Genomic DNA, 17,702 nt, shown 5'->3' on the forward strand with positions numbered 1-17,702 from the left:
TGCTTTCTTTTCTACCTAAGTTTAGGATGTAATACAGGATTGCTACTGGCCATATGCAGGCCAAATCTTTACTGGTTGCATGGATAAGAACAGAAATGTTCTAATTTCATCATACCAGCTGCTTAACAAATTAAACCAATTCTCACTGTTTAAAAAAACCTCAATCCCAGTTCAGTCAACGTCCATTCTAGCACCAAAAGGTATCCTTACTGGGCAATGAAACATCTCTAAGTTTTAGTTTGCTAAATTAAGAACTTAGATACCTTGGGGAAAAAGTCTATTTTCCCAAAATGAAATTATGTACAAGACTCAAAATTGTATGAATTTAGTCAGTTGAAAAATAAAGAGGTAATTACTTCCTTCCAAACATTTAATACATAGAAAACTGGTACACTCCCAAAATAAGATGCAATTATTGGCTATAGCAGACTCCACCTACCTATGCAATGTTGTTTCATTATGGATTTACATACAAGGACTTTTTTTCCCTAAAAATGTGAGTCACATCGCAAAATATCCTTGGCCTCTTACCAACAGTAGAACAGATTCCTAGCAATGCACACTTTTTTCAGTTAATGAGCAAACACTCCCTAGGGAGAAAACAGAGTTTACGCCAAGTGAAGGTATTCCTCACTACATTAATGAAAACAGTGTTATTTTGCTGCTGTTAAAAAGCCACCAAAAAAACACACCAGCCATCAGAATTCAGCAATTTACTCTCTGATTTTTTAAGAGCAAGGTTAGCAAAAGGGCACTGAAGATGCTTTGAGAGATAGTGAGTGGCAAGCAACGTGAGATTTGCTTCTAGAATTACCAAATTACTTCACTTCCCCACAAAGGGAATGCAGAGAGCGGTGGAAGGACTCACCACACTGTCAGTCTGTGTTTTAGGCTGCTTGGAGGAATCCAAAGCAAAGATAGTATACTCAGAGAGAAAAGCAGGTTCTGCTATCATCCCGGCTAGTAGCTGTCTCATTCAATGTAATAAGCAGAGGTATAAAAATAAAACAAATGATGATAAACAAATCATAAGGGCACGTTGCAAAGTGTTCTCACCACACACCACACACAACACATAAAGGCCTTGTGCTACCACCACTGCCGCCACCATCGCTCCACCCACAGAAATAGTAAGTTGCTGGTCAGGCAGGAAGGGAGATGAGCTGTTTGAGTTCTCAAAACCCAACTTTAAACAACTTGCTTATTGGCATACAAATGATATATGCAAAGGCACCACAGCACACAGCATGTCTGGCAATTCAGTATAAGAGTTTATACCAATAAGAACAATGCATGGTAAAGAATACAAAGCTTTAGTATGACAAATAGCAAGCCAATCGTATTTACACATTCAAAAAGGTAGCATGGAAATTTATAGGGAGGATAAAACACATAAAAGTTTAATTAGTCTTTTAGTTGTACTTATGTACAGTATAGTTTTCTCCAATACATACAGAAGAAATTTTAGAAACTGAAGTTTACAGTAAGTTTTAAGGATAAATTCTATTATATTAATTCTTTTGATAAATAGTGTTCTGTGCTTCCATTTTCTTTCAGAAACTATATACTACACATCAAAATACTATCATGAATTAGATGTATAAGAAATTATAACTAAAAAGAACTTTTTGATGGAGGTGGTTACACAAATATACACATGTAATAAAACTGCATAAAATTCCACATGTGCGCGGCATGTAAAACACATGAAATCTGATCAAGGTCTGTGGATGTCACAGAGTTTACCGATGTTAATTTCCATGTTTTGATAGGTACTATAGTTACTTTACAAGATGTTACTTTTGGGAGAAACTGGGTAAATGGTACACAGAGCCCCCCTAAAAAGAAATTTTGTAATCTCCCATGAATCTTATTTTAAAATAAAAACTTTCAAAAACAAACCTTTTAATACATTAACTTAGCAGTTAACGTATGCTAATTATTGTATATTACAAATACATAATATAGTAGAGTTGTATCAGAAAATAAATGTCTGCAAAAACTTAAGAATTTAGACTTCTCATCTCAGTAGTCCAGAGTTATGGGTTCTGACTAGAGCCTTCACTAACTCTTCATCTAGTCCTATTAGCAGCCATCTTACAGATAGGACAAACAATTTTAAAGTCTTTTTAGGTTATGTTAATAATTGCTACCATGGAGGTAGGATCCAAGAATTGATTTTATACTAAATCATAAAATTTAATGCCGGTAGCGTACTAAAATATACTAGATGCCTATTTGGCTCTAGGGTATCATTCTACCCAAGTTTCCACTCTTGCTGAAAATTTTACTCTCCTGGGAACTCAGAAAGGTCATCTTATAAGTGGATGTTATTTTAAGTTAAATGCTTTACAAATTCACTCTTAGGCTTCCAAAGTTAATTTTTGAAATGAAGTCACTCTTCATTTCACACAAGGAAATAAATTAAAATTTCACAGTTAAGAGTGTATTTGAGTGGGGATATAGCTCAGTGGTAGAGTGTGTGCTTAGCATACACAAGGTCCTGGGTTCAATCCCCAGTATCTCCACTAAAAAAAATTAAAAAAAAAACTTTAAAAAAAATAAAAAAAGAAATCTAATTACCCCCCAAAAGAGTATATTTGAAATTTTAAGAGAAAAACACAAAAGCTGATACCCAGTATAGAAAAACACGCTGACCAAACATTTCAAAACCAGGTGCTGCCAAACAATGATTTATACTCCACCCCCAGCCCAAGTAAAAGCAAAATAGCTATTCCAAAGCCTAGGGAAGCTTTCTCCCCACTTGTTGCCCTTGTCACTTGCTTCTTAAGCCTGTGAAAGTTTCCCAAGATTCAGTTTCCAAATATCCTCAATAAAATTCTGTCTCAACTCAGTCTCTTTCAAACTCTGTTCAAATTCTAATCCAAATCTGCTAAGAATTTAATTTACCTCTTCCGTGTGGTCCTTCATTGAAGCTATCAGTTGAACTAACACTAATTAAAGTTTTATGTATCTACATATTTTATGAAGACCACCTGAAACTCCTATCAGCCATCTGTTGAAAGCTTTCGATCTATCTTCCATGTCTCTTACTCAGATGTCTGTCTGTCTGTCTGTCTATCTATCTCTACCTCTCTGTTTTTGGTGGGATTACTCAGTATTCTTTTCAAGTTCCCTAATTTTCCCTCGAACTGGGGCCAGTCTGAGTTTCATTCTGATTTACATTTTTATATCAAACATTTTTTTATTCCTAGGATTTCTAATTGCTTCTTTTTTCATATCTACTTAGTCTATTTTTGTTTTGGCCTGTTTTTCCCCCCACAATTTTCTGTTCTTTTTAAGAAAATTATTACTTCATTTAGTTCTTACTGAAGACACTTACTTCAAATCTTGTCCAAACTGCCCTTTTAATTTCAGCTGGAATAAATTAATATCCCAATTCCTATTTTTATAGTATGTCTTCTTAGCATTTATTTTTGGCATTTTCCTTTACAGGCTCATTTTGAGGAAGATATTACCTTTCTCCTTCCTTCTGTGCTTAATCCTCTTTATCCAGTCAATCTGATTTCCTGGGCTCCAGTTTGGGTTCCCTGACTTAAGGCAATACAGGGGTTATCACAGGCCCAGTCACTAAGCCATTGTGAGGTTTGGTTCGGTTTTCGGTCACAAAGCCTCCCTAAAGACAGCAGCTTCTCATAATAGGCCACAGAGAGCTCTGGGCAGCAGCTGGGAAGAGCTTTTTTTGACCTCCTTTCACCAGTGCAGAGAGCCCCACTTTAGCCTCTGGCTTGCAGCACTTAAACTCTGGCAGCAGAACACTCTCCCAGTCTTTCTCAACCAAAGTTCAAAGAAAAAATCAAGTCCTAATGCCAGCCCTGCTAGCTAGCATCCACTGTACACAATGAATCAATATGTCTCCTATGTATTAATGTATCTCCTATTAGGAGAGGGACCCTAAAAAATTTAGTATCTTCTAGTATCTCTGCCTTGAAGAGAAGAGGTCCTGTTTCTATCTTCCCAGACACTGTTATATATAGTTGTTAGTAGCAACACTTCCTATTTTGAGTCAATTAAATTCATTCCATTCTTATTTGCAATAATGTATACCTTAAGAAGTACATAATATACTCAGCAGAAGATAAATGAATGTAACACTTCAGCAACAACAGGAGAGGAAATATGCAGTAGACTATGGTTAAATCATCTTGATCAAATCAAGAACATGAATTAATTGTTTTGTCTACATGAAGATTTCTAATATATATAAAGTTAAAGATATACTGTCTTTAAACAAACAAACAAAAAAGACAGCAAAAAAAAGGACAAAGTGTTTAACTTTCCCTAGCCCTAATCACAGGGTATATAAAGATGGTAAAAAACAAACAAAAAACAAACATATACCCGGCCAGGAAACCAGGAAAACAGCAATACAGATTCAAAGAATTTTCGCTAAGTCCTAGGGCACCAAAGACTTGAAAAAAATAAGTCATCAAAGATCCAGTTCTGAAAATGCTCAGCACACACATCAAAAAAGTGGAACCAAAAGTTGGTTCAAAAAGATCAACAAATCTTGTGTTTGACTGACAGAGAAAAAAATAAAGGAAAAAAGATGCATATTACTATTATCAGGAATGAAGGAGGGAAAATCACTACTGCATTTACAGAAATAAAAAGGATTCTAAGGCAATACTATGAACAACTCTATGCCAATAAACTGGACAAGTGGGATCACATAGATGAAATCCTAGAAAGACACAAATTACCAAAACTGACTCAGGAAGAAACAGAAAATGTTAATAAACTATAAAAAGTAAAGGACTGAATCAGTAATTAAACACTTTTCACAAAGAAAAGCCCTGGATCAGATAGCTTCATTGGTAAATTCTACCAAACATTTAAAGAATTAATACTCTTCTTCAAAGTCTTCCAAACAAATATGAGGGAATACTTCTCAATGCAGTTTATGAGACCAATATTTTCCTGACAACAAAACCAGATATCAACACACAAAAAAATAAAACTGCAGACCAACATCTCTTATGAATATAGACACAAAAACCCTCAAAAAAAAAAAAAAAACTAGAAAATCAAATCTGGCAATATAAAATTTACATACCAGGAACAAGTGAAATTTATTCTATACAGGGTTGGTTTAACATCTAAAACCAATTAATATAAAACATCATATCAAGAGAGTAAAGGACAAAGCCACTGCCAATCTCAAGATGCAGAGAAAGCATCTGACAAAATTCAACACTGCTTCATGGTAAGAACATTCAACAAACTAGGAATGGAAGGGAACTTCCTCAACATGACAAAGAGAATCTATTAAACACCCACAGCTGGCATCATACTTCATGACAAAAAGAATGAATGCTTTCCCGCTAAAATCAGGAAAGGGAGACGAGTATGTCTGCTCTCACCACTTCTGTTCAACTGGAAGGTCTAGCCAGGGAAATTCGGCCAGGGAATGTAAGAAAAAGGCAGCCCGATTAAGGGAAGATGTAAAACTACCTCTATTTGCAGATGACATGATCTCGTACAAAGAAAATACTAAGTAATGCACTAAAGCACTGTTAGAACTAATAAATGAGTCCAGAAAGATTACAGGATAATTTACAAAAATCCAATTTTATTTCTATAGAGTAGCAATGAGAAAACTAAAAATGAAATTAAGATAACGATTCAATTTACAGTAACATCAAAAAGAATAAAATACTTGGAAATAAATTTAACAAAAGTAGTACAAAACTTATATTCTGAAAACTATAATATTTTGTTGAAAGAAATTCAAGACCTAAATAAACAGAGGAGGAGAAGGAAAGGAAGAGGAGCATGAGAAGATAAAAGAAAGTTTCCCAATTAATTAAATCTGATAAAGATGGCTGAAAAAGAAAAGTATAAACCATTCTCCTTACAGAGTCAGAGGAAATGGAAATAAAATAAGTATCAGAGTGCAACAGGATATTAATAATGCACTCTGACCAATATAGTTGATTTAAGGAATGAAAGACTGACTTATTATTAGGAAACCTATTAATATAATTCATGATGTATCATTAGACCGAAAGAAAAAAATATATAAGAACTGAACAGATACCAAAGGCAATTTAACAGGCATATCTTTTACTTTGATTCTAACATCTAACAAAGCAAAAGCAAATCAGCTTCGAAAGTCAATCCATTTAGGGGCAAAATTAACTCCAAACATAGGAAGAAACATTTCTCATCCATTACACTGAAGATACTTCTCAGTAATTCCTAAAGAACAATGCCTTTAGAAGCCCTGAAATAAAGAATAAATTTCAAAAAAGTGCTTAAGAATTGTCAAAAGCTGCAAGTATCAAGAATCCCTGTTAGGGGTCATCACATGGAACAGTGAAAACTGACTTGGAAATACAAAGACAACTAACCAAGGTAAGAGGCAGCATTTGGTTTCTGAAAAAAATCTAAGATCAAGAGAATAAAAAAGAAAAAGGAAGCTCTTTCTTGAAGTTTGGGGAAGCATTCCAGTCCAAAGCAGCCTGATGCTTCATTATGTATATCCCTGCAATGTCACTCTTAATATAAAATGTAGTGCCCGTGCTATTCAAGAGTGGATGAGTACAGAAAAAGCCTTCTCTTTTCTGTATAATAATGATCTTCCATATGTGATTCACAAATTACCAGCATCTTCATACTTCTGAATTCACCTGCTCCTCACAGGAACCTTGTGACAGTGGATATTCATTTCACCAAAATTTAAAGTTGAGAAAGCTGAGGCTCTGAGATGTTAAAGGAAGTTGCCTAAAGCCACACAGCAGGTAAGGGATGGAATCTTGTGATCCTTCTACTACACCAGGCTGTCTCTCTGCATGTAGGGAAGCAAAAAAAAGCATGCACTATATATAAACAGACATCTACTAAACAGAACAGAATCCATCAATTAACTAAAATCATTTATTTCTATGCATCGTTTTTTAGCCAAAAAAAATTTTTGAAGAAAATAAAAGGATTTCTGGAGATTAATTTTAAAATATTGAAAAAAAATTTGAACAGATGAGTCCCTAGAATAAGAACAGACATATGTACTCCGGCCTCCCATCTATGAAGTGTCTCCAGAAGACAGCAAACTAGAAAGCAGAGCAGGAGAGAAAGTGAAAATACCAAACCTTCCTTTGAAAGTTCAGCAGGCAGAGAGAGAGAAACATCATCCCTAGGGCCTGAAAGCACATAATAGTCCATCTGTTTCCCTCCCCTCGTGCAGGGATCTACGCAGAGTAGGTAGAGCAGCCCTTCCCGTCTTGTATGGCTGCCCAACAGCAACTCAGTGAGCACTCACTGTGTGCATGGCACCATGCGAGGAGGTCTATATGCTGGTTACTGGTAATCCCCACAGGACCACAAGGAAGGTATCATTACTCCTATTTTACACAAGAGAAAACCTGAGTGACTGAAAAGTTAACCTTCAAAGATCCTCCAGCCAGCAAATCCAGATGACCCCAAAAACCACCTTCTTCTCACCAGTCTATTCCAGGTCTTACTCCAAATAAATAAGTAAATGAAGGCAAGCCAGAGAGTGGAAGAAGATGTTTACTAGGCATATATCCAATTAAAAAACTCCTATCCACACTATTAAAAAAAGAACTCCTACAAATAAATAAGAAAAAGACAAACCAATAGAAAAATGAGCAAGAGACTTAAGCAAGTACTTCACAAAAGAAGTTGTCACTACACAGATGAATAATGCTCAATCTTATTAGAGAAATGCAAATTAAAACTACAGTAAGAGAATATTACACAACCACCAGAATGGCTGAAATTAAAGACTAGCGAGAATGTAGAACAACATTCATAAGCTCCTGGTGAGAAGGTAAAGTTCTACAATATTCTGAAAAGCAATGGGCATTATCTTCTAGTGTTAAAACCATGTAACCCTTTAACCCAGTGATTCCACTCCTACGTACATAGCAAAAGAAACACAGGTACACATGTAGCAAAAGAAATAGACAATAATGTTCACAGCAGCATAATTTATTTTAGCCAAAACTTGAGAAAACCCAAATGTTTAGCTATAATGTTTACAATAGAAAAGCATACTTAAGTGGTACAATTAAAAAAAAAAAGAAGAAGCAAATATCAAAAAGTCAGGATGATGGTAACCTTTCGTGGGGGAGGGAGACAGCACTTTAGTGCTGGCAGTGTTCCTTTTCCTGGCCTCAGTGGTCATTATATGGGGATTCACTTCGTAATAATTCACTGATTTGTGCATTTATGTTTTACCCTCTTTTCTGTTTTTGAGAGACTCATAATCCTTCACAGAAGGATTTCTTTCACAGAAAGAAAAAAAAAAGTTGAAAACTCTAATCTGAGCTATGGTTCCAGCTGCAAGTCACATGGAATTAGTAGTTAATTCACAGTTTCCAATCACTAGCTTGAAAATACAGGACTTTCCCCCATATAACACTATGCTGAACAAACTTATCAAATCATTCTGAAAATTTCAAATACTAAAGGCAAAGTATATTATCCTCTCAAATTAAGATACTCAAAGAAAACACACTTTACAAACGCAAAACTACTATTTGCAAAAAAATTCGGTTACTAAAAAAAACCCTAGGAATTAAATAATTAATCTGTCAAAATAATTTCCCACTTTATTATCAACAGTAGCATTAAATTATAAATTAGTAAGCTTCTTGTAAAAGGTTTATTAAAGAAGAAATTCCAAACTTACCTCTCTATTGGGTGTGCCTTCATCAAGTTGTTCTGTAAATGAAGATGTCCTGCTCCTGGTTCTCGTTGGTGTTGACGAATTGGAGGAAGCCTAGATTAAAAAATTATTGCACAAATTAGAAAGACTACATCGATTAGCACACAATGTACTAGATTCCTTCTCCCAGTCCATGCCCAAAGAACCCAGTGAAAGGAAGGAAAAGCGCGAATACATGAAAAACAGAAAAGGATAACCTCCTGGGTCCTTGGTCTGATTCTGCCACCAACTAGAACTATGATCTTAGATAAATTAACTTTTTGAGGGCTATGTGTCCTCAAAATTAGGTTGTGATGATAATATTAGAGGGAACTGAAACCAGGTAAGGAGTATATGAAAACTCTCTGTACTACCTTTGCAACTCTTCTATAAATAAAAATTACTACAAAATTAAAAGTTCATGTAAAAAAAAAGATGGTCAATTCAATCTTTAAAGTGCATTCCAGCTCTAATATTCACTACAATGAACTGCACAGCTAAACATCTCCCTAGTCAAGGGCCCTGCTTTGAGAATACTGTGCACATGACAGCTGGATACTGAGATGCCAAACCTTTAGTTCTGTAATGGACCACATCATTCCTATAATTCCTCAGTACAAAAACCCTCAGGAGAAGGGACCCAAAATTTAAACTAGGAGTCCGAGGTCTACTCTAAGGTGAGCTAAAAACAGTCCTAAAAGTATTAAAACCAAAACTTCAAGACCTCCCTCACCTATAACCAGATAGATCTTAATTCATCTACACAAATAAATGTCTTGATGTCTTATCCTTCTGTATTCTGCACAGCACTAAATAAATAAAAGGCATTCAATAAATATTTGTTAAATAAGTGAGTGAATGAACAAATGGAACTCTAATCTGTCAAGTCAGCACATACTGCTGGGGCTACGCTGGAACAGAGATCCTGAGGAACAGTGTACACACATACACATACAGACCGACATATACATATTTAGTTTACAATAAGCATAACATTTCTAATTAAGACGGATGTTCAGTAAATGGTGCTGGGACAAGTGGCCATCCATATGAGGGGAGAGAGACCTACCAGATCCTTACTTCATAATCAAGCTATATTAAAGATTTAAATAAGTTTTTAAATTGAAATATAAAAGAAAACATGAAATTCTATTTCTCTCATGTGCAAAAGCACAAATCAAAAGGAATAGTTTAATTGGGAAGATGAGGAAAAGATCAACGAAACATGACAAAAGCTTAATAACGCTTTTTTCTAAACAGCTCTTATAAGTCCTTAAATTGGAACTCAGAAAACTCACCAACCCAGTCTTCTTTTCACCTAGGGCAGGTGACCTGAGCTCCACCAGTGAACACACCCACGTGACACTCTGAGTCATAAGCGAGCGATGTGAGAAAACAGACATGCAAAATTAAAGCTCATCACTGGTGAGCATGGAGACACAGAGCTTCATGCAGTCGTGCACGAGAGCTGTGCAGTGGAAGATGCAATGCTGGTGCCAAACTGAGGCAGTTGTGACATTCTTATTAGTGCAGTGCCCCAGTGTGGCTGCGGGAACAATTAGCCCAGACTTTCAGGCCCTCCTGTAAAGCTTACAACCAGTATGTGGGGTCAGCCTCCTCCAACTCAAACACATCTCCAGACAAAAGTAACAACTTTCCCCAACAGGAAAAAAAAATCAGTTTTAGACACTAGAATGGGAGATTATTGCTCTCACTACTGCTTTCAGGGACTAAGGGTCTGTGAAACCAACAGGTATGTGGGGTCAGCCTCCCCGAACTCAAACACACCTTCAGACAAAAGTAGCAGCCAAATTTAATGAGCAACACCCTAGAGGAGTTACAGCACCAACAGCAGGCGGGGGCTGGTACCACAAAGCAGGGGTGTAACAATACACCCATTTCCCCACAGCAATCCCAGTCCCACCCAGGTCATGCCAGTTTATGTTCCAAGATAATTATTCGTAGTGTCCCCTTTCCTTCTCAAGAATTTTTGGATAATAAATCATATGGTCAACTTTCAAAAGTAGGACCCTCTTTGTTTTGGCTGGCCCTCCAAACAGGAGAGCAGCAGGTAAGAGCAGAGAAAACCCACATCAGCTATCAAAATAAATCACCCACTGGGCCTTCATAAATATAAATGAACAACCAACAATAACAACATTTTTCTCAGGAAAAAACAAAAGAAAATCAAGGTGATCAGTATGAATAAACATAAAAAGTATAACAAGTGACCCAGAACAATCAGATAAATCAAGGAACAGAACTTAAATATGTATGTATATATAATGTATAATGCTTATCCTAGAAGAGTTTTGAGAAGCTCTAATCTCCATGAAACCACAAGTTTTAGTTTTAAAAACTAAAACAAAGCAACCTGCATAGCACCATGGTTAAGAGAATGGGCTTTAGGGCCAGACTGCTGGGGTTCATATCTCAGCTTCACCACTTACTAGTTGTGTACCACAGACAAGCTACATAACCTCCCTTGGCCTCAATTTCTTATTTGTAAAATAGGGATAACACAATTCCATACCTTTTATTAGGTCATTTATTAACTTAGTACATGCAATGCACTAAGAAAAGCACCTGGCTAAAAATAACCACCCAGTGTTAACTAGTGTAATTATTATTTGTGGAAATTAAATACATGATTATCAGAATAAATTCAACAGAAGCTGCTGAAATAAAAATCTGAAGAAATCTCTCAAAACAACAGAATATACAGAAAAAAAAAAGAAGGAATACATAAAAAGAAAGGATATACAAAGGGTTTACCCACAAAGATTAATAACAATTTTTTAAAAAAGAAAAGAGAGGGGCTAAAACAAAAAAGCAAGAAATAGAAGAAAACTAGAAATTTTCTAGAATCAACGAAAAAAGAAAAGGTTCAAAGATCAGGTTAACTACCAATGAAGAAAGGCTTTTCATCTGCACACATGATGCTAGAAGACAAGGGAGAAATACATTCAAGTCTGAGGGGAAATTTTCAACCTAAAAGTTTATACCCACCCAAATAAATGTTTAAGTAAATGAGAACTTCTCTCTAATATTTTGTGATTTGGAAGGTGAAAAACCAACTGCTGTTAATTAGAATTCTACACTTTTTTTTTAAATTGAAGTATAGCTAATTTACAATGTTGTGTTAGTTGCAGGAACACAGTAAAGCGATTTAGTTATATATATACATATATATTCAGTTTTATATATTTTTTTCTTCACATTCTTTTCCATTATAGGTTATTACAAGATATTAAATATAGTTCCCTGTGCTATACAGTAGGTACTTGTTGTTTATCTATTTATATATAGTAATTAGTATCTGCAAATCCCATACTCCTAATTTATGACTCCTCCCCTCTTTCCCTTTGGTAACCATAAATTTGTTTTCTGTATCTGTGCATCTGTTTCTGTTTTGTAAATAAGTTCATTTGCATAATTTTTTAAGATACCACATATAAGTGATACCATATGTTGGTCTTTGACTTACTCCACTTAGTACGATAACCTCTGGGTCCATCTGTGTTGCTGCAAGTGGCATTATTTCATGCTTTTTTATGGCTGAGTAATATTCCATTGTGTGTGTACGTATGTGTGTGTGTGTATGTACACACACACTACATCTTCTTTATTCATCTGTCGATGGACACTTAGATTGCTTCCATGTCTTAGCTATTGTAAACAGTGCTTGCTATGAACACAGGAGTATATGTATCTTTTCAAATTACAGTTTTCATCTTTTCTGGATATACATCCAGGATATGTATCAAGGAGCAGGATTGCTGGATCATATGATAGCTCTTTTTAGTTTTTTAAGGAAACTGCATACTGTCTGCATAGTTGTTGCACCAATTTACAGTCCCACTTATAGCACAGGAGGGCTCCCTTTTCTCCACACCCTCTCCAACATTTATTGTTTGCGTACTATTTAATGATGGTCATTCTGACTGGTGTGAGGTGATGGCTCACTGTGGTTTTGATGTGCAGTTCTCTAATAATTAGCAATGTTGAACATCCTTTCATGTGTCTGTTGGCCTTCTGTATGTCTTCTTTGGAGAAATGTCTACACTTTTAAGAGCCCTGACCTTCATCAACACATTAACTGAAATTCTAAAAGTTTCCAGCTTTGCTTTCTCACCAAAGGATGCACTCTGAATCGGCCTACAGCTTCAGTGGGATGTAAAGGTATGTATAATTTGCATCTACATCTCAGGACCTTTGCATATCACAATTTAACAAATTGGGTTAATTCATTCCACAAGCTAGGGAGACAAGGCTTCTCAGAATTTTTTCCTCCAAGTCTTCCTATCAAAGTAAGAAGCAGATGAAACAACTTTGTATGACCCTTATCCTGTTCAAGTTTCATGGCAGATTTTTAAAAAATCACATAAATAAGGATTGTTTTATTATTTAAAACATGAAAAGCTAATGCATATTCCATATAAAGTATTATCAATAACCACTATATGCTCCCTGGTCAAAATACAGATTTATAAACACTCAAGATATATTCTGACTCTTCTGATCTAAATGGTATCTCTGGGAGTTCTGTTTTTTAGATTGAGGCTAATTATTCTAGCCAAGTGTGATTTACAAAATGGCTATGTTCCTTCAGAATGGGACTTTTCTCTGCTATTTGCGGAATTCAAAAAAAATTTCTATTGCCTAAACTATTATTTGGGGTCTCACTCTAAAAAAGCTATAATTCTGCAAGTTTGGGGTGGGGCCCATTATTTTGCTTTTCTTTAACTCAATTTTTTCCATTTCTAGATGTACAGTTCAGTGGTATCAATTATATTCACATTGTTGTGCAATCATCACCACTATTCATCTGCAGAACTTTTTCATCTTTCCAAACTGAAACTCTGTTTCCCATTAAACAGTAATTCCCCACTCCCCACCCCCCAGCCCCTGCAAACCATCATTCAATTTTTTGTCTCTATGAATTCAACTAATCTAGGTACTTCATATAAATGGAACCACACAGTATTTGTCCATTTGTGCCTGTACTTTTATAATTTTTAAGTTTTAGTAATATTTGAAAATGGCTAAAAATGTTTTTAAAAGTTGTTATTCGTGGCACTATACATATCTCAAAAAATTACAGTATATTCTATATTACTTTTTAATATTTCTTTTACTGAATTCCTTCTGTAAGGAGTTGAAAATCTGAAATAGAAATTCACTGTTAAAAAATAATGTTAAGTGAATTTTGATTTGAAATTTTAGTGATTAGGTTTCAAGTCATCATCAGAGTTGAAAAAATGTTTATTATAAATAGTATCTGCCAAACAAGGATTCAAATAATCTTAACACCAACCAAACAGAAGTAACTGGGGACTATCACAAGGCTGTCTTGTTTTTACTGAATGCTTTCAAAAATTTAAGGTACCCTGTAGTGTTATTAATACTACCACTATCACTATTATTGAAAAGTTTTGCAAATATTGTGATGCACATGATTTGCTTAGCCCAGAATTATATAAGCCTGATAAATCAAGTCACTGTATTTGAAACATACCTATCAGGCAATCTCACCTAGGGAAAATGAGCTAAGAATGAGGAAGTATGCACCCAAAGGCCTCCAAAATCTCAAAACAAATGTTTCAAAATTTGTGTTAATAAACTAAAATGTACTAAAGAACCTCTCAATTACATGCCCTTATTTTACACAAAGTTTTAGCTTATGTGTCTTGATAACACAATAGTTCAAAAGCAGGGAGAAGAAAGATATGGGGCAGATAGCAAGTGAGGCTACAAAATAATTATGAGAAGTAGACCAAGAACAAACAAATAAATCCTCTTCAGTGGGTAAGTCTTTCACACTCCATTAAATTCCTGAGGACATGGTGTTTTCAACATAAAATAATTTATACTCAAAAATGAAGAAATGATTATATTATATAAATTCAAAATCCTTTGCATAGGAAACAAGGATATGTAGAATTTGTTACAGAAAAGACTGTCATCAAAAAAGGTTTTTGGGTTTTTTTTTAATTCATACTTGAAAGAAATCCTTACCTCTGAAAACAATAATCCAGAACTACTCATCCTGAAGGACTGTGAACAAATAAGGATCTGAGACCAGAAGAGAATCAAGTTTCTATCAGCAGTTGATCACGAACAATTTACTTTTGCATTCTGGATAAACATATATATTATCAGAGAGGATTGTTTTCAATCGTTTGTACACAAACTTATTTGCTCCACATGCACTGTCTCACCAGAGGCATCAACCTGTAGAAACTTGGACCTCTAATATATTACCTTGTACCTAGTTTTTTCTTAACATTACTCTAAAAACAATCTTTATTTGTTAAAGCTCAAAAGTAATTCTTTTTCATGAAGAAAAGATAACATTACAAATACAAAAAAACCCAGCACCTTAGAGCATATCCTTCTTAAACTATCTTCACTATGTGTGTGTGTGTATATATATATGTATTTATATTTATAAACATATTTTTCCTACAAAACTGGGATCACATTTTATATGCTGTTTTTTAATATCTTTTAATACAAATATCTTTGCATACTAATAATACCTTTCTGTAGGCTCTAACTCTAGCCGTAGGACATGAGGCAAGTTAATTAATTTCTTTGTGCCTCACTCCACAACTATAAAAGATTATCTACCTCATAGATTTATGTGAGAATTAAATAAAATAATCCATGTAAAATATTAAGCAAAATGACTAGCAGACAGTAAGAGCCTAATAAATGTTGTTATTTTTTAAGGCTGCATAATAACCAACGCTGATATAACTTTAACCAATTTTCTGCCGTTGAACATTTTTAGCCAGTTTTTACCTATTAAAACAACACTGAAATAAAAATCCATGTGGCTAAATCTGTAATTCATCCCAAATGTTCTCAGAATAAATTAGAATACAAGTGGAATTCTGGATCAGCAACATTTACAGGTTCCCTTACATTCACTGCCATGCCTGTTTCCCCACATTCCTCATCTCTACCTCATTTCTCAGTCTTTTCTTTATTAAATAACTATATTTTGTAAAATTTTTAAAGCTTCCAGTAAATGGTATGAAAAGTAAAAAATCTACTATTGAAATTTTAATCACTATTTACATTTTATTTGGGAGAATGAATAAGCTTTCTGTATCACGTTCCAATGTATCTCAAACACTGTTTCACTCGACAGGAGCTTTACAAGAACAACTTCAATTTACTCAGTGCAAGAGTTGCTCGGTTTAGCCGTTGTTAATTAGTTTTAAAGCGTTGTTTAAAAGTTGTATGAAATCAATGCTATGTTAAAAATGTTTTAGAAATGCCTCCGAATTACTCAAAACTCAGCCTTTCTTGTAGAAACTCTAAAATTGAGAGAGAGATTTGCTCAATCTGTTGAGACTCAGAAAAGCTAGGAAGAAACTTAGCAGAAGCCCTCCTCTCTGCTGAAGGGATCACGTGCTGCCAGCACCAAAACACACATTCAGAGTTGCTTAGGAGACTGCTTCTGTTTCTTTAAATTAACACTACTAACACGCCCCCTTTTTCCTGGAAAACTGTCATTTCCTGAAGCAACAGCATTCGCGAAAAACAAACACTATCAAGACTCTCGAAGAAGCAGAGCCGAGTTGTGAACAGGAACCAACCCTGCCGGGCCTCAGAGTCAGCCCCTTCGCCAGCCCCGGATCAACCAAGTTATGCGAAGTGACTAACTCGTGACAGCCTCGGGCTCTGGACGCCCGCCACACCGCCACCCCTTTCAGGTCCCAGCGCTCCTGCAAGCAGTCTGGCCTGGAATGGCTCGACCCCTGGCGCTCACCCCTGGACCAGGGTTTGGAACTAGACTTCCGTCACGGACCACAGGCCCCTCGGTACTCAATCCCAGGTCGGGGATGAGAGAGGGGACTTCGGTCAAGAGGTCAGATACTACAAGGGACCCTGGTTTTCGCATCTCGCCCTCACTTCTGAGTTAGGGTCTCGGACGGTTGGGGATAGGTCAAAAATCATGCCAGATCAGAGCCCCTGTCACTTATTCTCAGGCCGGGGTTGGGCATGAGGAGAAACTCTAACAGAGGTCAGATGTCACGAAAGTTCCTGCCACCCCGACGGAGTTTTGTGAGGGGGGACCCGGGTCAGGAGTCACGGAGGACCTGGACCGCCCTATGCATATTCCCAGTCCGGGTTTTGGGGGAATCCTCAGGTTAGAGGTCAAGGGTCGGAGAGGAACCTCCCCTTCTCTTTGCCAAGCGAGTGTAAAGGGTTGTCGGGAGAGCGGCGGCCATAGTACCTGAGTAGAGGCCAGCGCCTGCTGGAACTGCTGCTGCTCCTCGCTGATCTTTTGCTTCAGTTTCTTGAACATGGTGCAGCGCGGGGTCCTGAGTGTGGATGAGACCTGAGGGGCGAGTGCCCAGGGAGACCCGGCCGCGGCGGCGAAGGAGGCTTCTCTACACCAGGGACCGTGGGGACTGGGCCTCGCCGCCTCCTCCACGGGCTCGCGGGCGGTTCAGGGTACTCGTCCTGCGGGTGTCGGCGTCGCCGCCGCCGCGTCTCTCTCTTCTGGGTGCCAGTGGTTGGCCTCGGCCCCCCATCCAGCCCCGGCGGCGGCGGCGGCGACAACGGCAGCAGGTAAGCGGTGTGCCAAAGGCGCCTGCGCGGCCTACGTGGAGCTCGCCGACTGAGCTCTACGGAGCGCCGTAGAGGACAAGCCACGTGTCGGCCAGCACATGCGCACTCTGGGGTCGCTCCCGAACGTGGGAGGGGAAGGGAAGATGCCGGACTCTGCGCTGCGTAAACTCATTGCGTGCAGAGTTGCCCTCAAGAGCGGCACCAGGGGAGTTCTGATCGCTGCGCTGACACACTCCCCGGGCTTGGGCGCTGCGAAGTCAGGCGGGGAGGGATCGGCTTCTATTGACAGTGCCACCGCGAAGGATGAGTGTGTACGCGTCCGGCGTGGGAAGAGAAAGGAGCCAGGGAACCTGTCGAGGGCTCTGAAGGATAGTGTACTGTTCAGTTTGTGCTTAAGATACGCCGTTTTCAGTGCCTCGTA

At 37.2% G+C, this 17,702-nt stretch overlaps 1 protein-coding gene across 5 annotated transcripts in view; it reads right to left on the reverse strand.

Annotated features, from left to right (window-relative positions):
- GOLGA4 (golgin A4) overlaps nt 1-17,301 on the reverse strand; it is an 87,375-nt gene extending 70,074 nt beyond the window's left edge. For 3 of the 5 annotated variants that reach the window (XM_031469932.2, XM_031469931.2, XM_010982036.3), the window contains exons 1-3: nt 16,944-17,166; nt 8,678-8,767; nt 869-967 (exon numbers count right to left, since the gene is read on the reverse strand). In XM_031469932.2, coding sequence (XP_031325792.2) covers nt 869-967; nt 8,678-8,767; nt 16,944-17,015 — 261 coding nt within the window. In that variant the 5' untranslated portion in view covers nt 17,016-17,166. Of the gene's footprint in view, nt 1-868; nt 968-8,677; nt 8,768-16,943 lie in introns of all 5 variants that reach the window. The other 2 variants (XM_064496743.1, XM_031469934.2) reach the window with 2 other exon arrangements.
- Nucleotides 17,302-17,702: the final 401 nt, after the last annotated feature.

Source organism: Camelus dromedarius, chromosome 17 (assembly GCF_036321535.1).
Source record: "Camelus dromedarius isolate mCamDro1 chromosome 17, mCamDro1.pat, whole genome shotgun sequence".
NCBI classification, from domain to species: domain Eukaryota; kingdom Metazoa; phylum Chordata; class Mammalia; order Artiodactyla; family Camelidae; genus Camelus; species Camelus dromedarius.